Source organism: Chiloscyllium plagiosum, unplaced genomic scaffold (assembly GCF_037043375.1).
Source record: "Chiloscyllium plagiosum isolate Xiang-an unplaced genomic scaffold, Cpla_swu_hap1 HiC_scaffold_53X, whole genome shotgun sequence".
NCBI classification, from domain to species: domain Eukaryota; kingdom Metazoa; phylum Chordata; class Chondrichthyes; order Orectolobiformes; family Hemiscylliidae; genus Chiloscyllium; species Chiloscyllium plagiosum.
In genome coordinates this window covers 20,424,430-20,449,026 of record NW_028270191.1, presented here as the reverse complement: position 1 = coordinate 20,449,026, position 24,597 = coordinate 20,424,430, and the positions used below count along the sequence as shown (strand labels likewise).

General features: G+C 38.8%; 1 protein-coding gene across 7 annotated transcripts in view; it reads left to right on the top strand.

Annotated features, from left to right (window-relative positions):
* Positions 1-24,365, top strand: part of eif4ba (eukaryotic translation initiation factor 4Ba) — a 39,016-nt gene extending 14,651 nt beyond the window's left edge. For 3 of the 7 annotated variants that reach the window (XM_043681814.2, XM_087985541.1, XM_087985545.1), the window contains exons 5-16: positions 1,584-1,638; positions 2,053-2,187; positions 4,949-5,047; positions 9,519-9,704; positions 10,437-10,680; positions 13,961-14,055; positions 14,609-14,638; positions 15,280-15,529; positions 17,040-17,104; positions 17,851-17,971; positions 18,339-18,408; positions 21,388-24,365. In XM_043681814.2, the coding sequence (XP_043537749.1) occupies positions 1,584-1,638; positions 2,053-2,187; positions 4,949-5,047; positions 9,519-9,704; positions 10,437-10,680; positions 13,961-14,055; positions 14,609-14,638; positions 15,280-15,529; positions 17,040-17,104; positions 17,851-17,971; positions 18,339-18,408; positions 21,388-21,459 (1,422 nt within the window). In that variant the 3' untranslated portion in view covers positions 21,460-24,365. The remainder of the gene's footprint in view (positions 1-1,583; positions 1,639-2,052; positions 2,188-4,948; positions 5,048-9,518; positions 9,705-10,436; positions 10,681-13,960; positions 14,056-14,608; positions 14,639-15,279; positions 15,530-17,039; positions 17,105-17,850; positions 17,972-18,338; positions 18,409-21,387) is intronic. The other 4 variants (XM_087985542.1, XM_043681818.2, XM_043681815.2 and 1 more) reach the window with 4 other exon arrangements.
* Positions 24,366-24,597: the final 232 nt, after the last annotated feature.

The following is a 24,597-nucleotide window of genomic DNA, read 5'->3' as shown; positions in this document are numbered from 1 at the left end:
AGACTATTCCGAAACACACAGTGCTCTCATTGTGCCCAAGTTCAGTATCAAATGTCTTTTTCCAGCTTGTCATAGATTTATAGATCATGCCAATAAAAGTTCTTCTGTTTTTGTATCTTGGTGTCATTTGTAAACCTTCAGCTTTGTTTCGACTGCCAGTTTCAGTCATTTTTTTTTTGACTGACTGGTGTATGTAACCAATGATGTGGGAGCAAGTTAGCTCAGTTAGTTGGACAGCTAGTTGGATGTGGTTCAGAATATCCCTAATAGCATGGGTTTAAATCCCCTTTCAGGTTGATGTGGCCCTGGGACTTGCTTCCTCACCTGAAAGTGGAAGGGAGTGTCAAACTACCACTGTTTAAAAGTTGCCAAGAAAAATAGCTGAGGGTGAAGAATCAGCAGACAATGAGACAAAGCTGCATATGTACCATGCCATCTGGTTCCTTAATACCCTTTTTTATTTCGGAAATAAATCTGCTACCTTACCTGGTCTGGCCTACATGTGACTCTAGTCCTTCTGATGAAGGGCTCTTGCCCGAAACGTTGATTCCCCTGCTCCTTGGATACTGCCTTAGCTGCTGCGCTTTTCCAGCACCCCATGCTCAACTGTGATCTCCAGTATCTGCAGCCTCACTTTCTCCTCCATGTGACTCTAGACCCAGAGGTTGACTTTTAATTGCCCCTGGACAATTAAAGATGGGCAATAAATGCTGAACCAGTCAGCAATGCTTACATCCAATAAATCAATTTTTAAAAAATCAGTGTAATCCTGAGATGGCGTTTATCAATGTCTTCAGCATAAATCCTCAAGCTCTTCCATAACTCATTCTCACATGAACCGGATTCTGCAGGTTTTCTTCCATTTTCACAAGCTTTTCTCTTTGTGTTCCTTGATCTAGCATGTTGAAAGAATGCACCATTCCCCAAAATTTCCAGTCTCCTGTTCTATCTTGAGTGGTTTTATGCCTAGTTGCTGCTTGATAGTATTGTGTTGCTCTTGATTACAGTCCTCAATACTTCCTCTTTTAATGTGCTTCAAGGCCTGGGAGCAAGTGCGGAATTGCAGGGTTTTCATAAATCGGTTCCTCCTGTTATTTTGTTATCACCTTTTCTTTTCTTTCCATTCCCTTCCCTACCCATCCAGCTTCACTACTTGTTTGCTCCTAGTTCCTTGTGTTGCTCTAACCAGAATTAATTCAAACTAATTCTCACGATCTGCTGGGTCTTAAAGATTTGGTACATTGAGTCCAAATGTCTAAGTGAAACTCATTACTTTCTCTAGATGCCATGGGGTTGAAGAAGATTTTCTCTTGTGTAAGATGGGGAAAAAAAGAGACAGCACCTCGTTGTGTCTTAGCATTTGGTTAACTTTTTTAGAGTCTTGTTACCTCATGTTTAGACTTTGTATGACTCAAACTTAAGACGTGGTTGATTGTGGTTCAACAAAATAACTCTTGGGTTTTGCAAAATTATTGGCAGTATTCATGTTTGTGGGGAATTTCAGTTAATAATCTTTACAGTAGTCCGAAATGTTTTTAGCACCCACGTTGAAACTTTTCTATCTATGATGTTTTTGTTCTTAGATGTTGCAAAATCGAAGAATAAGGGTGGATATCGCTGATCAAGCCCAGGAAAAAGGTATAGTTTCTGATTTAATAGGTAATTGACCCTCTGAAATGTTTCCTATTCAATGAGAGAAATTGTTGGAGCTAGTATTGAGATTATAACTTCTATTTTCACCAATATTTCTTCAAAGCAGATCAGTGTGTAAATTTCAAGTTAAATAGTCTTTTGAAATAGTTATTTGGATATAACCAAACTGTTCAAGTTTTGAACATTCTTGTATCAAATACTCTTATCGATAACTAACTTAGCTATGTAATATTATACTTTCCCCTTGATCTTGGCCAGTTAACAAAGGACTGATCTAGAAATGTGTGTACTTCATGGCTCACTGGACCACTGAATGTAGATTGTAAATACAAATACAGTTCTGAGAAATTTTTGATGTTTGATTTTAACACCGTGGTTTCTATTTCCGCTTGAACTCAGAAAGAGAATCAGGCAGGGGAGGAGATCGAGACAGAATTCGTGATGCGGAGATGGAGTCTGATTGGAGAGCTAGGCCATCAAGTAACAGCAACGATGATTATCCATTAAGAAGGATGGAAGATTCGTTTGGGGACAGTGAGTTCATAAGATTATTTAATGGCTTTACAGGTTAAGGCGATGGTTTAGCGTGCTGTCCTTTCTCCTGTAGTGTTGGGCATCAGAAGAGCTAGATCTCTCTCGTCTTTCCTTTTCTCCTCTTTCACTCGCTTTCTCTCTCGAGCTCGCTCTGCTTTCTCTCTCGAGCTCGCTCTATCTCGACACCATCACCCCGCCCCCTCTCCTGTTGTGTGGAGTCGTGAGTGAAATTGCAGGTAAGCGTCAGCCCGTATGCACAATGCAGCTTCACACCAAAGGTATACTGAAGGCTAGTGTGGAAAATTAAACTTGTGCAAAAGAAACATTCTGATTTGGACCTGGGTGTAGGTGAGGGAGCATTACCTGACTGTGGCTTGGGAGCTTTTCATACATTTGCAGCCTCTAACATCACTCACCTTGACTTGTGCTTTTTTATTTTGTCAGCACCAGCAAATACTGTTTGCAAAGAAGGTGAGAAGGCAATGGGGGAAAAGATCTATAGCTGAAGGATATAGACATTTTACAAAACAAAAATCTAACCAATCTAAAAATAGCATACTCTTCTGGTTCTGGATAACCTTTCCCTCCCCCTTGGATGAAGTTTGGCTTTACTGTACTTCAGAAGTTAATTGTTATCAAAATTTTAATTTACTGCTTATAGATGTCCTTTCAAGTCACAAACTTTGTGTATGATGTTCTTGGATTTTAAAGCCTTTTCCAAATAAAAGAATATTATGAAGTATAGCTAAGGTAACAAATTGGCAATGTTATTAATTCAGCCTTTTGATTCTGCTGTCACTTAAAATCTGCTGGATGTTGAGAATTATTAGCAGAAAAATAAATCGCTGCCGTATAATTCTGCGAAGCTTTTAATGTTTTTCACCATGTGTCATCTTGTTTAAAAAGTTATGTCACGGCAGTGCTCAACAGAACTTAGATTGAAGCATCTGCATAAATATGTTAGTGATATTTCAGACGGACAATTGGCAACATTTCTTTAATGATGCTAGGTGAGTGGAGTATCATGGCATTAGTGAAAGGGTAATGAAGAGTTAAGAACTAAAGATGTGTTGGAAGTAGAGAATAAAGTTCCAGTGCCCTGCTAAGGGAGTACTATTCTCTGTAGCAGGAAAAATGTGATGTACATTTCAACATTCAAAATGTCAGAACAGTACAGAGTTTGCAAACTTGAAGTATGTGTTGGCTAAATTTCAACATGTGTGATGGCTTGGTCTGGGAGGACGTCTTTTCTGCTCCTTCTGAGAAACCCATCAGGAAAATACTAGCAATATAGGAACAGAAGCAGGTCATTCAGTCCGTTGAGTCTGCTATGCCATTTGGTGAGATTATGGTTGATCTGATCAACTCCACTTTGCTGCCTTTTGTGTGTAAATGCTTTCTAAAACCCTGAAACATTCGAACAAAATGTCAAGATTACAGTTGGTTTCTTACAACTGTGAAAAAGTCTTTTGTAATCAAGAGGATTTGAAACAATATGCTGCTGAGTCTGGATCAACTGAAGGTGACATGAGTGATGCAAGTGTGTGACGCTGCTGTACGTTTTCCTTCACAGTTTGAGAAAACTTATAGCAAACTTATTAATTCCTGATGCACAAATCCTTTTAATGTCTGGGCGATTGACTTCCACTCTGGACTCAATTTTAGGTGACAGTTAATAGTCCTTTTCCTTCAGGCACCCTTGACCTTGAATGGGATGTGGGTGTCAGCTGGCATTTGTTACCCTGGAACTGAATGACTGGGCCATTTCAGAAGGCACTCTTTATTGTGTATCTGGAGTCGTCATAGGCTGGTCTCCTTCCCTGAAGGATATTGGTGAAGGAGATGGGTATTTATAACAATCAACAATGGGTTTGCCATTAGTCTAGCTTCTAATACCATATTTCTGTTAAATTGAAATTTCACTATTTAAAATGGTGGATTTGAAATCATGTCCCCAGATCGTTAGCCTGGATTATTAGTCTAGTGGTACCACTAGACCACTGCCACTTCCTAATCTAGCAGTAAATATATTAAAACTCAGCATTTCCATTGTTTGCTTTCATCCAGTTGAGTTTCAGGCCTACTTTCACCGTTGAGACTACCCTGGCCAAAGCCAAGTCTGACTTCAATGATAATTATTTATTTCTCAACAGCACCTTTTATGATTGGCAACAATATCCACCATCATCACGACTGTTTTTATTTTGTAATTTCTGTTTTTGTTTCTGATTTCCAGCATCTGCATTTCTTTTGGCCTTTTTGTGTGTGTTTAGTGTTTAGCTCTCTGCATCTTTTCAAAGTATCATCATTACTGTGTTGTTTGGCTTTTTGGAACTGCCTCTGAACAATTCTCTTGAAAGAATATCTCTGTGGCTTTATTTCAGAATCTGTTAGATTATCCTCTCCTTTTCTCTTTCTCACCTCGCCACCCTTGGGTGCATGCTTCATTTTATAAAGTACCTTGGTTTGTTTTCTGTTAGTCTGCTAAAACAAATTTTAAAATTATTCAAAAATGTATGATATAAAATAGGACCCGGCTGCTCACAGCGCTAGCAATGTTTTCCCATTTTCAATGTGAAGCTCACCCTTATTAGTACTACTACTGTCAATCACCTACTTCACGAATGTGTGTTTAACACAAGTGTGTTGTTGCATGTAGCGCATACAGTTTGGAGGATTTTTTTTTCATTTTAAAGGTGTGCATTATTTTGGTTGTATGATTTCTTGTAATGCTTAACATTTCTGGTACGGTGTTTTGCAGGAACTAGGGACCGTTACGAGTCCCGTGACCGGGATGGTCTTCGTCGAGATGGAGACAGATACAGGGATGATGGTTTCAGGGATCGTGGGTATGACAGAGGTATGTTCACTAATGCTTAACAGCTATAGCGTAGCCAGTGAAGCACCTGCCTTCCCAGTACTTTGTGAATCACTGGATGCACAGTGATGAATAAATATTGAAAAGCAATCACCTTCATTGTTTAGGGTATTTAATTTGAGCATAAACGTGCAAGCAGTCTAAATTAGGATTGTGCCAATTAACTTTGATTGCTTATTAATATCACTGGAAATGCTAGTCAAAATCTTTAGGAAAAATCTCAGCATCCCACTCTGCTTAACAATGTTGAATGTCAGCAGAAGTTTCTATATTGTAAATTATTGTTTTATATATATATATATATATCTTTGAAAAGGACTCAAATTTTCAATTTTGTATTGTTGGTTCTTCTGTTAAATGCTTTGTCAGGTATAGTTACATGTGGTCAGTTCCAGCAGTGGAACTAGCAATGCCTTCTGACTAGAATACTGCATCATTTTGTCAGTTCTGTGCTAAAGAAGCAATGCACTTAATTTTTTGATGTTAAGCAATCTGTGTAAATTGGCTAATTTTGTTTAAGCACAACATCGTGGGCCAAAGGGCCTGTTCTGTGCTGTACTTTTCTCTATGCCTATTATTTGCTTTTGTATTACCTTAAGCAAATGGGTTTCCTATTTATGAACCAGATAGTCAGACAGCACAGAAACAGATCCTTCAGTCCAACTGGTCCGTGCTGACTAAGTTTTCCAAACTGAACTAGTTCCATTTGCCTGCGTTTGACCACTATCCCTCTAAACCTTTCCTGTTCATGTGCCGATCTAAATGTCTTTTGAATGTTGTAACTGTACCTGCATCTACCACTTCCTCTGGCATTTCAATGCACAGGTGCAGTCTGTGTGAAAACATTGTCCCTTTTTAAAATCTTTCTCCTCTCCATTTTTAAAATTATGCGCTCTAGTTTTGAACTATCTCAGGGAAAAGATCTTGCTATTTACCGTATCAATGCCCATTATGATTTTATAAAACCTCTAAGAGGTCACCCCTCAACCTCCTACACTCCAGGGGGAAAAAGTCCCAGCCTGTCCTTATAACTCAAACCGTCCAGTCCTGGTAACATCCTTGTAAATCTTTTCTGCACCCTCTCTGCTTTAATGATATCAGTTTCTATAGCAGGGTGACCAGAACTGTATGTGTCCTCCAAAAGTGGCCTCACCAATGTCCTGTACAATCGCAACACTATGTTTCATTCTCAATTATCTGAACAATGAAGGCAAGCATGCCAAATGCTACCTTTACCATACAGTCTACCTGTGATGCAACTTTCAATGAACTAGCTATCTAACTATGTACCTTCATCTCCAGATTTCTCTGTTCAACAACACTATCAGAGCTCTATCATTACCAGTACAAGTCTTGCCTTTGTTCACCTTACCAAAATGCAACACCTCTGATCTATCCAAACTAAACCCCAATTCGTATAATCCTAAAATCCGTACAATATGGAGGCAGGAGCTTCAGACCATTGAGTCCACACTGACCCTCTGCATTGCATCCCACCCAGGACACTTCCTTCCCCCCCGTCATCATCTGAAATAATCTTCTTCACATTACTATACCATCAATTTTGGTGCCATCTGCAAACTTACTAATCATGCTTTCTGAATTATCATCCAAATTGTTTATATAAATGGGAAACAGTTGACCCAGCCCTAATTCGTGCAGAACACCGCTGGTCACAAGCCTCCAGTCCGACAAACAACCTTCTCTCTTCGACTGTCAAACAAATTTTGTATCCAATTGGCAAGCTCTCCCTGAATCCCATGTGATCTAACTTTACTGATTATAGTCAGTGCTGATAAATAATCATTTTTCAAGCACTCTTGAGTGCATTACATTAAGACCCAGGAGTGCAGCAAAGCAAGCTGCAACCTGTGTTTTTGAAAATTTTAAAGGAAAGATGCTTTGAGCCCTATCATTACCAGTACAAGTCTTGCCTTTGTTCACCTTTTGAGTTTTTCCAAGCATTGAAAGGTTTGTCTGAGTTACTAATTTATTGCAGTACTCAAAAACAGGTTGCTCTCTACAGAGGAACCTCGATTTATCTGGCATTCGATTAACCAAACTTCGGATCATCCGAGCAAGATCGCAAGGTCCCAGTGCGTGTCTAACTGTTATTCGGCATTCCACTAACTGAACGAAATACTTCCTGCCCGTGTCCTTTTGGATAATAGAGTTTCCTCTGTATTGGATTTCGAAGTGCAGTTTGCGATATGTACTTTTCAAAACTTATGAAAGCAATAGTATGGCTATACTGTTGGAACAGATTCATTCAATGGTAATTATCTTTAAAACAGCCCACCTACCTGTCATCAATTTTTCTGGCCAAGATTCCAAGTCTGGCCTGTTTTGAATGTGTCCATTAGAAGAAATTAGGACCCAATCCACTCAGCATGAGGGTAGTGCTGCAGGCCAAGATGTGTCCCTTTCCTTAATGACACTTGGTGGCACATACTTCAGGAGTTACAAGGTCCCAGAGGACCTTTTGACAGTGACTGAGGAAATGTGTGTGTCAATGGGTAGGGTTCCAGACGGGTGATTTGGTTGTTTGGGGGGGAGGGGTGGGGGGGCGCAGGGGAATTGTCCATCAGAAGTCTCAATTTCCCAGGCAAATCCCACTGACTCTGCTGTGTCAGGTATTCTGCATGGTGTTGACATGCAACTCCAATCTACACTGCTCTAAAAACCCACTGGCCATTGGAATATGAATGTGGGTACAGACCAGACCACGTGATTTTTTTTTTTTCTCCCATTTGAATTTAATTTTATTAATTTTTAGCTATAGGCTATTTACAGTAGATACATTGGCAAGAGTTTCCTTTCATAATTTGGATATGTGTGTTTAGTTTTTGTTCACAAAAGTCCCTTTCAGCATCCCCATAAGTTGCATGATCTTTTCTTGAAGTCACTTGTATTAACTTCGGAAATCCGTTTTGTTGTACTGTCAGCACTGTTAACCATGCTTCCCGTCACAATGTCTTAAAAGTTTTGCCACAGATGATGTTTTTTTTTCGCTCTTTTTATATTGAGAAAGAGGTTGGCCTTTCATTTAACTTTCAGAGCCAGGCCTTGCAGTTCTGAATGAGTTTTGGGAGAGACTAGTACAGATTTTAGGTCTTATTTTTAGCTAGACTTTCTATCTGTTTTTCGTTTTTGAATCTGAAAAATCCGCGCAAACAAAAGGAAATGGTATAATTCGAGCAGGGAGCTTGAATGCACCTTTGGGGTTCTTTAAGGTTCTACGCCAAGAATATTTATAAACAAAACAATATTCCCTGAGTCTTTGTTCAGGCTAGTCTTGTATCTTAGAGCATGAGAGAGAAGCTTTCTACTATCCTGTGAATGTTTGGCTGTCTGGAGGTGGGAAGGTTAATTTTCAGTCCTCATATGGTGTGAACTGCATAGAAATATCTGATTTGACGGAAGTCCATTCTCCTATGATTTTAAAAAGAAAAATACACTCTAGCCAGTGGATGTTTTTAACATACTGGGGAAATTCTGACCAATGTTGTAATATATTGCTAACTTAGTGCAGGAGTGTAGCACTCTATTGTTGAGATTGCTACTGTTTATCAATATACTCTTGTTCACAAAATACTCCTATTGATTAAAGAGAATCTGGATATGCCATCTGGCTTGGTGCATGTCATTGTAATTGCTCGACTGATTACTCAGCAGTAACTGTTAACCCCTTAACATCTCAACTTTTTTTTAAACATTTCTTGGGACAGTATCCTTTTTACAGTATAAGGGAATATACAATATTTTGAAATATTGGGTGCTATTTATTCCACAAGTGTAGCAGATTGTGTAAATGTGATCAATGCTTAGAATTTTCCTGCAAATTAGGCATTCTGCAGAAATGTATATTCTACTGAGATTAATGAAAAATAAATAAGGTTCACTGAGGACAGTGAATTAACAAATTGTGTTGGTTATGTTAGTGAGTATAAAGGTGTTTTTTGCTTTCATAAGTGAATTGTTTTTATTTGCTCTTGGGATGTTGGCATCACTGACTCAGCCAGTATTTTTGCTCCTCTCCCTAATTGTTCTGGAGAAGGCAATGGTGAACATCCTTTAAACAGCTGCAGTCCATGTACTATGGGTACACTGCCAGGGAGTTCCAGGATATAACCCAGAAACAGTGAAGGAAGGGTGATATATTTCCAAGTCAGGATAGTGAGTGACTTGGAGATCAAATTGCAGGTTTGGAAGATGCCAACTCGAGCCTTGAGTTACTGCAGTGCATATTATATATGATGTACGCTGCTTCCACTGTGTGTGAATGTTGAAGATAGCGCATGGGATATCAATCAGATGAGCTGCTTTATTCTGGATGGTGTCAAGCTTCTTGTGATGTAGGCAAATAAGAAATAGAACTCAAGGCAAGTACATTTCTAAAAGTTCTATATTTTTATTAGTGAAAAGTATCTCAGCCGATTCAATTGTTTTCTAGGCTCCCGGCGTGTGTTTGGCAGTGGCTTCAGAAGAGATAATTATGATGACAAGCGGAGTGATGATTTCAGAGGTGGTGGTGATCGTTATAGTGACCGCTACAGTGATGGCTTTGACCGCTTTGATAGAAGAGATGAACGGAGAAGTGACTATGGTTCAAGAGATGAAATGAGGCAGGAAGATAGAGGTAACTGATGTCTTGCTAAAGTAAATGTTTTAATTTTTTTTTCAATACCCTTTGAATAACTCATTGCATTTTGAGCCTTTCTCAGTTGCAGTGAGCTTTTGCTAAAGATAAATGTTGAACTTGCCTGAATGTGTCATTTTATGAGTAGATGTTTTATGCACTAATGTCAGTGGGTCCATTTAACTTATCTCTCTCACTTCTGCCTCAGTAGATGCTGTTTTCTCAATTTTATTTTTATTTTTCGTGCTGCAATTTAGAAACTATACTACTCCAGCAAAGTTAGAAAAATTGCTTACAAATTTTGGGACAAAATTGTCATTTCAGTAATTTAGTGCATCTCCATTACTCTGATTCCTACCCCAGTTGTGTTCTACATGTGAGATTATCACCATGCTAAAGATCACATCATACTGAGACTCAACAGTACATTGTTGATCTGAAAAGCAGTTTGTTTCTGAAGCAGTTAGCAAATAAATATCTTGCCACAACACAGTCTCCAGTTAATTGCCTGAACAGATTCCTTTCTTGTATGCAATATTTTTTGTATCTTCTGATGTAGCTTCTAACTACAAATAAATCTTGACTTTTTTAAATTAAGGTAATAGATTAGTGATAAAGGAATATAAAATATGGCCAAATGCTTCTGATTTGGGCTCTTGGGTCAATGATTTCTTGAGTGAATTTGGAATAGTGCAGCATTTTAACTTATGTTTTATGAAATTATATCAATAGGTTCCATGCAGAGACCTAAACTGAACCTCAAACCTCGCAGCATTCCAAAAGAAGAAGTTGTCAGAGCTCCTCCAGCGCAGTCATCTGGAAGATCTGCATCCATATTTGGGGCTGCCAAACCAGTCGACACAACAGCTAAAGAACGCGAGGTTGAGGAGAGATTGAAAAAAGAGCAAGAAAAATATCAGCGGCAAATAGAGGATCAAGAAAGAGGGATTAAAGGGGTTAAGCAGCCAAGGGAAAGGTTAGTGAGTCTAAATGTACCCACAGTCTTCGGGATAAATGAACTGGGATAAAAATAGTGCAAACATTTTGCAGTAGAAATGGGAATATTCAAGATGATGTAATATGTTTGGTTATCCTACTGAAATCCAGCACAGCCATTTGCTTTTTAGTGATGTACAACTTTATTCTAACCACTAAAATAATTGTTCATCTTACAAACCTCTGGAAACTCATTAGCGTAGTATATAGTCAGAAGCACTTTGCATTGCTTTTAAAATAGTGTCGTCTTACCTGCATTTGTTTATATCTGAAAGCACAAATTTTGCAGCATTTGCAATTCAAGCAGTGTGGAGTAGTGGGTTATTCAAGCAGCCTGTAGAGTCCGATGTACAGCACAGAAACAGACCCTTTGGTCCAACTCGTCCATGCTGACCAGATATCCTAACCTAACCTAGTCCCATTTGCCAGTGCTTGGTCCATATTCCTCTGAACCTTTCCTATTCATATACCCATCCAGCTGCCTTTTAAATGCTCGAATTGTACCTGCCTCCTCCACTTCCTCTGACAGCTCATTCCACACACGCACCACCCTCTGTGAAAAGGTTGCCCCTCAAGGTTTAGGGTGAAAGAGGAAGGATATAAAAGGGACCCCTTAACCTATGTCCTCTAGTTCTGGACTCCCCCACCCCAGGGAAATTATTTTGTCTATTTACCCCCTCATGATATTATAAACCTCTATAGAGTCACCCCTCAGCCTCTTGACACTCCAGGGAAAATAGCCCCAGCCTATTCCCTGTAGCTCAAACCCTCTGACCCTGCAACATCCTTGTAAGTCTTTTCTGAACCCTTTCAAGTTTCACAACATCCTTCTAATAGGAGGAAGATCAGAATTGCACACAGTATTCTAAAAGTGTTCTAACCAATATCCTGTAAAGCTGCAACATGACCTCCCAACTCTTATACTCAATGTACTGGCCAATAAAGGAAAGCGTACCAAATGCCACCTTCACTATTCTATCTACCTGTGACTCCACTTTCAAGGAACTATGAACCTGCACTCCAATGTCTTTGTTCAGCAACAGTCCCCAGGACCTTACCATTTAAGTGTACAAGTCCTGCCCTGATTTACCTTTCGAAAATGCAGCACCTCACTTTTATCTAAATTGAACTCCATCTGCTGGTTCTCAGCCCATTGGCTCATCTGATCAAAATCCCATTGTACTCCTGAGGTAATCTTAACTGTACGCTACACCTCCAATTTTGGTGTCATCTGCAAACTTACTAATGATACCTCCTGTGTTCACGTCCAAATCATTTCTATAAATGACGAAAAGCAGTGGACCCAGGACTGATCCTTGTGACAGCACTGGTCATAGACCCCCCAGTCTGAAACACAACTCTCCACTACCACCCTCTGTCTTTTACTTTTGATGATGTAGAGGAGCTGGTGTTGGACTGGGGTGGACCACGCTAAAAATCACACAACACCAGATTATAATCCAACAGGTTTATTTGGAAGTACAAGCTTTCAGAGTGCTGCTCCTTCATCAGGTAGTTAGTGGGGCAGGATCATAGAACACAGAATTTATAGTAAAAACTCCAAAAGCTTATGGTTCCAAATAAATCTGTTGGACAATAACCTGGTGTTGTGATTTTTAACTTCTACTTTCAAGCTAGTTCCGTGGCCAAATGGCTAGTTCTGTGTATTCCATGTGATCGAAGATCATAAGACATTGGAGCAGAAGTTAGGCCATTCATCCCATCGAGTCTGCTCTGCCATTCAATCATAGCTGATTAGTTTCTCAACCCCATTCTCCTGCTTTCTCCCCGTAACCCTTAGTCCCCTCAACAATCAAAAACCTATCGATCTCAGTCTCAATGACCCAGCCTCCATAGCCTTCTGTGGCGATCAATTCCATAGATTCACCATTCTCTGGCTGAAGAATTTTCTCCTTGCTAACCAGTCTACCATGAGGAAACTTGTCAAATACCTTACTGAATACATATGGATCAAATTCACCACTTTGCCTTCATCAATCCTCTTTGTTACTACTTCAAAACACTCAGTCAAGTTAGTGAGACATGATTTCTCACGCACAAAGCCATGTTGACTGTCCCTAATCAGTCCTAGGTTTTACAAAGCACTTGATAACAATACTTGTAACTATTCTCAACCATCTATTAAGTATGGTTATTCAATGGTAGAGGTTGAAGTGACAGCACTCTAATTTATTTGCAACTTGGCTTTTTCAGCCTTCAAAAAGTTTAAAATGCAGTGCCTTCACCATTGATATCAGCTTGTGCTATTTGTAGTGTTGTGCAAATTAATCTTTATCTTCTGATCCATGTTTTGAATTCCAATGCTTGTTAGAATACATCTATATGCAACATCTGTTTTAATATAACTGAAGTATCACAGAAATGAAAGCTGTTAAGTTTAAAATATCTTAAAACATTAATGCAAATAAATAATATTTTGGAAAACAAATCCAAGTGAGTATTAAGGCAAGATAAGATTGACATAGTTTGCAAGTGGTTACTGCAGTCCAGATGCTGTGTTGAATCGGGCCAAGTGGAAATTTGTTTTGGTATTATTGTGTAGTTAACTTGATTTAATATGGTACTTACCATGTAGGGTGGGAAGGGGGGGATACTAACATTGGCATGGTTCCAGTGTCTGTTGTGTATGGCCAGAAGAATGGTAACAATTTAGTTGTCTATGACCATTGTTTCACTTGACAAATTTCTGTACACTCGATTAGAAATGTGCCATAACTAGTATTTGAATTCAAGTTACTCATCTGTCCCACTACATATTTGTAAAATACATGTTCTTTTAAAAAATTGTGGTGAACAGAGCATTTTGTGATGTTTGTTTGTTTCTATTGTTACTTAAATCCTTTTTGAGTTTATGTTGGTTCGCTATTCCCAAAGGTGCCTGTCATTCCCTACCTACCCACTTGACCCATGGAAATCTTTAATTCTAAAAGTCACGAAGGTTTGCTGAATAACTCTCCATGCCATGGAGCTGGTGATGTAATCCAAGCAAAGAAAGTGGTGGTCTTCCTGTTGAGGAAGGGTGCACAACATTTAAGTTTTTGGTCTTTTTTTTTTGCTGATCTGTTAATATGCAGTTTTATTCCAAAGGCAATTATCTGCGAGTTGACACCCTGGATTATTTGGAAATGTTCCTATTGCCTTTAATTGACTTCCCGTGATAACCAACTACTCTTTCTCTTAATTAACATGTAAAAACTGTGTGTTAATGCCATTTAGCGATGTACTTTGGTTCAATATAGGCATCCAAGCTGGCGCAGTGAGGAACAGCTGGAACGTTCAAGACCAGCTAGCGATTCTTCACAGCCGACTGATACCAGTGCTTCTGGAGGTCGAGGTAAGACTTAATGTTTACACAGACTATTCAAAACGTTATTAGGATAAACATTGAGCGTTTTACAGTTTTTAAGCTTGTTAAGAAGATTGGTAGTTCTCAAGCGAATGTACAGCTAATGTATTGATGTGCTTTTTTAAAAGTGTTCGCCAGGTTTGCTACTTTACAAAATTGAAAATCTGCCCACTGTAGTGCAAAACTGGAGAAATGGTTCCATGTGGCAAGTTTTCTGTTTAGTTTACATTTGTCAAACATTACTACGTGATTAACCTCCCAGTAGTTTGGCAACTATCCAATGTGTGTCACTTTCACCCAGTTAGTTAGCTTAATCATTTTCATTAACCTTTTAAGTCATAAAGAACTGTACACTTCACCACATCATTGATTGTAGTGAAAAACAAAACTGGTAAATGGCTGTCCTTATAATGTCTAATATGATCTGCACAGGACAACTGCTTCAATTTTGTAAGCTAATGTTAATATTTTGTTATCTGAAGCCAAAACTGATCTTCTGTTTTTCTTGTACATGCTTACTAATTGTTTTGGGACTACAAAGATAGAAGAATGCAATTGCAAAGCCACATAGGTAAAGCTTCGGCTTTTGTGACGGATTGTTTTGTGAAGGCGATCCTACTCTATAACATCTCACGGCCATCATGTGTTTTACTTTGATAGAGACATAAATATGACAGTTCTTTTTGTTGATGTGCAAAGACTACGTGCAATGGATCCTTCATTAACACACTAAAGCTCAGAATTGCTTGTCCCCAATATTGCTGGAAAATGGTAGAACCCTGTCTCTAATATTTGTTGGTGTGTGTGTAATGAGAAGTCCTTGTTTAAATTGTCCAGTGAAAACATATATGGGAGAAAAGATGAATGTGCTTCCTCTTGAAATAAAAATGTTTTGTCTATCCATATCCTGAGAAAACTATGTGCAGTAAATTTGATTCCACAGAGCATGATCTTCATCTCCTGACGTGATTTACTTTTGTTTTCTCTACCACCATCATGCTGTTTCAGTTAAAACAGAAAATTTAATATGTTGTAAAGCATGTTGATTGCCAATTATTAGGAAGGTTGTAGGTTTGTGGAGTAATTTTTCACTTAGTATTAAAAATGAACATTCTGAACACCATCCATATTTATGGAGTTCATAAAGATTAGCGTCAAGCTTTTTGGTACAAGCTTGTATTACTAAAATAAATTATTTTCTATCTAATCAAGCTACAGTTCGGAGAGAGAGTGAGAAGTCATTGGACAATGATATGTTCAACAAGGAGGAGGAGCCACAGTCACCAGTGTCTAAATCAACTAAACCAGACCAGATTCCACTTAAGATTGTACCTGCCCCTCCACCTAAAGAAAATGCCTGGACAAAGAGAACAGTTGGAGGTTCCAGTAGTAACCAGAGTGCTGAAGCAGAAGTCACAGCACCTCTTTCACCTGCTAGTGTGCTATCAAATAAACCACTCGGGTAAAGTTTGCAATTTCTTGAACAAATATGAACCATTCTAATCCAGTTGAGAATTTTTGTAATGTTGAAAAGAATTTAAATGGTTTTAGATCAATTAAAGGTGGGTGTGTTACATTAGAATATGGTTGGCTTCAGCTGTTGTTTGTGAGCAAATAGCCTCCTGATACTCATTGTCATGGTTGCATATGAAGAATAGCCACTTGGGAGATGTTCAAGAGCTGCTCCCATCCATTGACTTGCATCTGTGTGTGACTGTGCCTCAAGGAAAGATTTCTATTGTTTCTGGTTTCTTTTGAAATAATGATTTGAGCTGCAACAGCTCACCTTGATATCTTGAGAATGAAGGCTCCAGCAGGGCCCAAGACGGGGGGACGGGGGTGTCCAGTGAGACCCTAAAAGTAGGACATCCGGAGTGCTCAGGTCAGGGATAGTACTGGGGCCCATCCTTTTTTGTCTCTGACCCCCAGACTCAGTAATTAACTTTCCTTGTGAAGGGAAGGGATCAGGAGGAGGAAGGAGGCTAATTTTTGTTTTTCTTTTCCTAAAATTTAAACAGTTATACTGCCATAATGTTACACTCAAGCTTTTAGCTGTTAGAATAAATGTTCGAGACAAAAAAACTGCAGATGCTAAAATCTGAAGTAGACAAGTAGGAGGATTATCTTCCGCCTGGGCAACCTACAGCCCAGAGGACTCAACATGGAGTTCTGCAATTTCAAATAACCTTCCCACCTCATATCCTCTCTCTCTCTCTCTCATCTCCCCCCGCCCCCCCATCGCCACCTCCTTTCCATTCCACCTACCGACCCTTCCTTCCAGCTACCCACCGGATTAATTCTTCCCATCGATCGACCAAGTCGTAACCACCACCTCTCTCCTCACCCAGTCTCTCCTCCACCCCACCTCCATTTCTTGAAGAAGGGTAACACCCGAAACGTTGACTTCTCCACCTCCTGATGCTGCCTGGCTTGCTGTGTTCTTCCAGCCTCCTGCTTGTCTAATTAGAATAAATGGGTGGCACAGTGGTTAGCAGTGCTGCCTCACAGCGCCAGAGACCCGGGTTCAATTCCCGCCTCAGGCGACTGACTGTGTGGAGTTTGCACATTCTCCCCGTGTCTGCGTGGGTTTCCTCCGGGTGCTCCGGTTTCCTCCCACAGTCCAAAAATGTGCGGGTTACGTGAATTGCCCATGCTAAATTGCCCGTAGTGTTAGGTGAAAGGGTAAATATAGGGGAATGGGTCTGGGTGGGTTGCGCTTCAGCCGGTCGGTGTGGACTTGTTGGGTCGAAGGACCTGTTTCTACACTGTAAATAATCTAATCTAAAAAAAATTCATTCCTGAGTAAGAGTGAAGGCATCCATTTTATATTCCTCCAATGCATTTTCTCCTTATTTTTGTAGTGCCCATTATAGTTTAAGCATGAGGTGAATAACATCTTTAATTTTGTTTTTACAAACAACAGTGAATTTAAATTGTCCTGACAATTATCTTTTCACTTTCCTCCCATACAGTTCGCCAAGTGGTAAAGCTGGCCTAGTTTCACCTACACATACGAACATGAAGACATCATTTAAGGGTACGGCAAGAACTGTACAATAGTAACCTGATTTTTAGGACTCTTGGCATCTAATCATTATGAATGTTGAGAGTTTTTTTTTAAAAAGTGGAAAATCCGTTCACAACAGCTAAATTGACTGGTTGAATTGCCAATGCTCTGGTTTTTCTTCTCTGGTCTAGCAATTGACTTTCTCTGCGGGACAGTAAATCACATTGTGAAACATGGGCTGTGTATTTTTAAAAGCAGTTAACTGCAATCAAAATTGTTTTCGATTTTTTTTTTTCCTTTTGGCCAAATTCTAATTAATTGTGAACTTTGAAGATGGGCGAACACTTTTTTTTAAATTTGCTTGTCCTTCTGTAAGAATAGCCTTTCAGTGAATTCCAGACCTAACCGTGTGTGAGAAAATCACTCCATACTTCTGTGATAGTGACAGCTAGATTACAATTTAGTGTGCTCTTGTTTAAAATCTACCTATCCAGTTTAAATAAATGCTGAATAGGATATAGTATTCTCATTGTGTGATCACTGCATCCACCTTGAATTTATTCCCATCAACAATTTTTTATAATGGTATTTAATGACAGTTTGAAATTTGTGTTCTTGATATATTTTAGTCAAAGTGGAATAGGGAGCTCCTAGAGAATATTGTACTAAAACAATTCATTGAAAACACCCATCTCTACATCTTGCTAATGGACTGGCCCAACCTGAACTAATCTGCACGTTACATGAAAGCATCTAAATTTTTCTATCATTTTTAGATGATAAAACAGAATCTGAAATAAGAGATAAAACTTCACCCAAAGAGCGTGGTGGTGCAAGTGGTATGAGCCGGGGACAAAACGATGGCATCAACAAGGATCGAAGGAAGGAACCAGACAGGTCTGCCTCCTTTTTCAATTGCTACATTTCCAGATTTCCCATGATTTGAAGGATAGTTGTAACTTAATCTCATTTGTGCACAAGAACCTGATGTCAAATATTTGTGGAAGCTAGCTTAATTTGGAAGATTTGCTTTGTGTGTTTGTTTTACTGTGTGTATAATATCATGGGATATGCTGCTACTCATATTTGTTATCTGCATCATGACTTTGATAATTGGAAGTAGAACATTGCCAAATTCAGCTCTAGATTATAACTGCAAAAGTCGGTTGATATTTTCTACAAAAAACCAAGCCTTTCTCAGTTCCTGGCATGATTGTTTCTAGTATATGATTATTAAATAGCAATTACAATTTTTCTTGCACAGGAAAGATAAAAAGGGCCGTGATTCAAAACCTGTAACTGAGCCAAAGAAATATGAAGAATCACCCACTCCTGTAAGTTAGAGATTGTAAAATAATTGCCTATTTGGACTATAACATTCTCTTCATTAATGGGGAAATGGGTGTTATTATCTAGGCCAACATGTATTGAAATCTCTCATTGCCCTGGAGAAGGTGATGGTGAGTTGCTTTGAACCTTATCAGTCTGGAGGGTGTAGGGATGCCAATGGTGCTGTTAGGGAAGAAGTTTCAGGATTTTGACCCACCCTTTGAATTAACAGATTGAAGATTAAAATGTTTTCAGATACTAATAACTGATGCTGTAATTCATGTCAGATGTTCAGAAAGCTAGATAACTAATGACCTGGATGGTCAAATGGAATACTTCAACTTTCAGCTTGGGGATGGGTGCAGTAGTTTTAAAATGTTCAAGGCTGAACAATGCCCTAGAAAGTGGGTAGATATAATAGAGTCATTACAGCACAATGTGTTCTTTCAACTCTCGAGTCCATACCAGCTAACCAACAAAATATCAATCAATGCAACGGTGTTAGAAGTATTAGCTGAAGTAAAAATTTATGGCCAGGCTGTTCTGGAAAGGCTGGTTGTTTTTGAATGCATAAGTAATCTGGTCTGGATGATGTGCGTCCCAGTTTGCTAAAGGAAATGGGGATGGAAATAATGTAAGGGCCTGTCATGAGCTTCATTCAGAATGAGAGTGGAAAATGTGATACCTTATAAAGTCATCGCATGAGGAGTGCACAATGGATTTGTATTTCCTGCTCCATCTGATCAGTTGGTCCTGGTAGCTATTGAACTCGTCCACAGGGGCTCCTTGTTTGGAAATGACACCAATTTAAACCATTACTATGGTATGTGAAAATGCTTAAGTTAAGATGGTGGATTAATTGCTGCTTTGAAGGCTGTTTTTCTTTTACACCGTGTACATTATGCATTCCATAATGTGAGCCATTCAACCTCCTGGGTCCTGCTGAGGTTTTTGAGGTTAGTGCTTTACTACTGGGTTGGGCTCCAAGTCAAAATGAATTGGTGTCAAGATACACATCCTGGGCTTTACCTGTGTATAAAATAGTTTTTAAAGGTCATTGTGGCAACTGTTGAGAGGACATTTGGATTTAAGTCAGAGTTATACAGCATGGAAACAGGCCCTTCAGTCCAACTCATCTATGCCAACCAGATATTCTAAACTGATCTAGTCCCATTTGCTAGCACTTGGCCCATATCCCTCTAAACTCTTACTACTCATATATTCATATAATCTTACTCATTATACTTCTAAATGTTGAAATTATACCCACCTCCTCCACCTATTCTTGCAGCTCATTCCATACACTCATCACCCTCTGTGTGAAGAAGTTGCCTCTCAGGTCCCTTATAAAACTTCGCACTTTCACCTTAAACCCATGTTCTCTCTAGTTTGACTCCCCTGCCCTGGGGAAAAAATCTTGGTTATTCACCCTATCAAAGCGCCTCATGATTATACAAACCTCTATAAGGTCATCCCTTGATTCGCCAGGGGAAAATAGCCCCAGCCTATTCAGCCCCTCCCAATAGCTCAAACCCTCCAGTCCCAGCAATATTCTTGTAAATCTTTTCTGAACTCTTCCAAGTTTAACAATATCTTCCTATAGCTAGGAGACCAGAATTTAACACCATATTCTAAAAGTGGCCTCACCAATGTTTTGTGCAGTTGCAACATGACATCCCAACTCGTATACTCGATGCACTGACCAATGGAGGCAAGCATACCAAACAGTCTTCACCACCCTGTCGACCTGCGATGACTCCACCTGCACCATAAGGTTTCTTTGTTCGGCAACACTCCCCAGGACCTTGCCATTAAGTGTATAAGTCTGCCCTGATATGCCTTTCCAAAATGCAGCACCTCCCATTTGTCTAAATTAAACTCCACCTGCCACTCCTTAGTCCATTGGCCCATCTGATCAAGGTCCGTTGTACTCATTTGGTGGTTTAATTTTCAAAAAGTGCTTTGGAGACATGAGCTTTTTTTTTTTGTCAAATTTGTAGAAAGTCCTTCAAATATATAAAATCTTTGCAGGTTGTGAGGAACAGAGTTGAAATTCGTGTAGACAAGTTGAGATGACTGAATAGTTGCATTATTGAAGAATGGAGGTCCACAGGATGTGAAAAATGATGTGAAAATAATTTATTCTGAATCAGTAACTGATCAAACAATTGTTCTAACTCAAGTGTTGACTGTCTAAATGTCTGGGTCAAACTTCCTGTTTGGTGACACTTTGTGTGAAGACAAGATCTGGCTCAGCTGTGATATTTGATCCTTTGTTGAATAGTGGCAACATTCAGTTTTGTGTCCCTTTATCTGAGGAAAGATATTCTGGATTGAACACAGTCCAGTGAAGTTTCACTAGGTTGGTACCGGTATGAAGGGACTGTCTTATGTGAACCAGCTGAGTCTGTGCTTCTTGGAAAATAGAAGAATGGAAGGCCACCTTATTGAAGCATACAGGATTTTTAGGATAACCGGGTAGAGAGAGGTTGTTTCCCTTTATAGGAAAGTCTAGTACCAGAAGGAGCAGTCTCAAAGTTTGGGGTGTCACATTTGAGAGATGCAGAGGATTTTCTTCGAGTTGTGAATTGTGGAATTCTTTACTGCAGAGGGCTGTTCATGTTGGGTCACTAACCCTATTCAAAGCTGAGAAGTACAGATTATTTTTAAGTATGGGATTCAAGGGCTGTGGGGGGAAAAGGTAAGAAAGTGGTATTATGGATCATTAGATCAGCCATGATTTGAAGTACTGACAGAGCAGGCTTATTGGACTGCAAGGCCGCCTTCTGCTCCTACATGTTATGGTCTTCTGTCCAGGCTTCCATAGAGGCTGGTTTGTTGGTTAAATTTTAAAAATGCTGCAGGTGCCAGAGATCATTCCCTAATGCACATAAGACTCGTCAGTCAGAAGAAGAGGGAATTGTGCATTGTGGCTGTGTAATTATTCATCCTGTCTCATGTATTCATTCTGTCTTTTTGTATAGAAATTCAGCTCAGCCAGCAAATATGCTGCTTTGATGATCGATGCTGATGAAGACGATGACAGTACAGACTAAAGTTCTAGTTGAGGAAAACACATCACTTACCCCTTTTCAGAGAACTGAAAGAATGAACTTCAATTAAAATGTGACTGTTAACAACCCATTTGGCTTACATCTCCCGGAACTTTTTCTTGCATGCTGCTGCAGCCATTGAACATGAAACGTATGGAGATTTCATCATCCATTTAAAAACATGTCAACCTCAGGCTTTTGAGAAAACATTTGTGTGCAGTAGTTAGAATGGTATTTTACATTTGGATATCCCATATTTTCTTTTGACTTAAGCAGGTAGAGTTTGGCAAAAAAATAAATTTAATAGTGGAAGCAGTGGGCCATGAAATGAGAGAAATTATAACTGTTGGTGCACTTTTTAAGGTAAAATAAAATGGGCTAGTGCGATTGGTGCAGATAGTTTTCACAATTTTGGTGCTCCTTCCAAAGCTTCAGATGGTGTTTTAAAAAAAAATTAAAAATTGAAAAAAAAAAATTGAGATTCGGGACGCAGTCAGCCAAACGTTATTATTTTCTCTTTTCTGATTTCTACTATGACATCCAAATTAATCAACCTGGTACTGGAGCTAATCTTGAGTTTTTACGATTGTCAGCTGACGTTGCTGAATTCCCAACAATTTGTTTTGCCTTTCTCCCATAAATTTGGATGGGTTATGCTTTCCTTGCTGTCAAATTGCTTGTATTTCTGTCTTCAGGTGAGACTATTGTTGGGGCCAAATATTAATCTTGTACTTCCATCTGTAAACTAATATGCATTGGGGTTAGTGGCCAATAGTGGTGTCTTGTTTCAGGATATCAGTTTCTGAAAGCAGTAATACTAGTTTCTGACAAATATGCATGCATACTGCCACAAAAACAGTTAACGTCCTTACACAGGTTGAGATCGCGACAGACCATCATTATTAAAGTCAAGATATTACTTGCAGTCTAATTTTTAACGATATTTAGTCAGTGCACCTTTATGATCTTTTTTTATATATAGTTTTTGGAAGTCATTCAAGTCAAAGTTTGAAACTGCAGATTCCAGGCTTACTCGGTTGTGGCATTGTTTTAGTTATATGTACAAGCTAAGACTTACAAACTAATAAGAGAATTTTATGTGCTGATCAAAATAAATTTTATATGAAAGTGAATTAGACAAGCACGTCAAATATGTTGGACACACTGGGATTGGTTTTTATTCTGTTTTCTGCTGCTTCCATGTGCTAATGTTTCAAGTGCATAAAATTCCCTAATTCTGTGTAAAAGGATATCTGGATGCAGCCTGAAGTCCTAGACATTTGCAAGTCAATCAGAAAAAAAAAAAATTGTTTTGACTTGCAAATATCCAATACTAAAACGCTGCTCGTTGTACTGATTTGGTTTCTAGAGTCAAGACTGCATTAGTACACTTGATACACTAATTCCAGTTTTATACAATAATTTAGAGCAATCTCAAAATACTTCCCCAACAAATGAGTATACAGGACATTACCCTTAACTTTAGTACATCTGAAGCAGCCTTTACATAGGTTGTAATAGCAGGTACAGTTGAGTGCTGTTCCAGGTTGAGCATTGTAAGGATAGCTTAACACTGTGTCTAACCTACTGTACTTGACCTGAATGGAATACATTTCCTGCAAACGAGTAACCCTTCACAGTACAAAAAAAGCATGTACTGTATTTAATTTTTTTCCAACTTACTGAGATTTAAAACTCATTGATTTGTAAGGTAACAGAAATATATTCCATTTCATAAGTACTCAACTCAGTCTGGTTTACAGCCAATGCTATTCATAAAGGTGATCACCTTTTTTTGTCTGACTTAACAACACATCCTAGCAGAGTTGAAAGGGCTTAAATTCTTACGGCTCACATTGGTGCAGCCCTACGCCTTGCAGAACAAGCATTTTGACAAAATTGCATTCCTTTCCTGAATTTTTAGGTGATCAGATTCAGGCTTTGGAAAAAAAAATGCCTGTCTTTGATTCCTTTTGCTGACGTTATTTGGGGCATAAGCTACGAATTTAAAAAATTGAATAGTCCTGAAATTAGATCTCAAGTTCTTTTTCAGCTATGTTGGGTCTGCATGTCATTGGAAACAGCCCTGAGTCTTTTGATTTCCTCTTTAGAAAAAAAATTGCATGATTCTATTTAGTTTGAAGATTTGTTTAGTAGAGGAGCAATGAGATTACTGTGGTCACATTGAGAGGTATGTGAATCAGGTCTAAACCCGTGATCAGGGCTCTTTGAAGAGCAACTGCATACTGAGTCATTGACAAACCGATTTAAGAAAATCAAAAACCCACATCTTACTATTAATTTGTTTTGTACAGTACTGATTTACCTGGTCACTAGCGGTTCAAACTGGACTCTTTTTAACAGCTTGTTAAAGCCCCGTTAATTTCTCACCCACTGCTTAACTGCTCTCGAGTAGCAGTGTTTTGCTCTTTTACCAGACTTAGTGTCATTTTATGGCTGCAGTGGTTTGTACTAATATTAAAGCAGTTTCATCTGGTAGGAATAGGTTTGTGAATTCATAATATCAGCTGAAGTATTTTGATGGGCAAAAAATTGGAAATCTTTGTGTACAGTACATTAAAATTGGCTGAAAGAAAACTCAAATTCATAACTCTGAAATTCTTGGTTATACAGTCCAAAAAGAAGTTTGTGTCTTGAGAAATCAAGTTTTAGGCACAGGTATTTATTTGTAAGACTTCTAAGTGAGCCCTTTCCCTCCATTTTAAAAGAATTTAATGAGTTAGTTTACACCACATCACCATTCAGAGGACTTATGTAAAATTTGTATAATACCTTCTATTAAAAAAGATTTGTACTCTATAGTCTGCTTTCCAGGAGATGTCTTTTATTATCATGTATAATGCCCCATCAGTTTTCCTTCCAATAAACTAATCTTTGGAATACCTTCACTATTGCTGCTGTTTCATTTTTTTTTTGTGTGGATTACACTTTTTTTAATATAGTTTACTGTGACTCAATTCACCACAAGGTGGAAAAATATTTTTGCAAGCAATCTCTAACCCTCTATTCATCTTGGAATATTGAACAGTGTACGGGATGGTGCAAGGTTTCAAGTTGGAGAGCTGTTACGATTTGAATTTACTTCCCAAAATTTTCTTTTACCTATTAATATCACAAGAC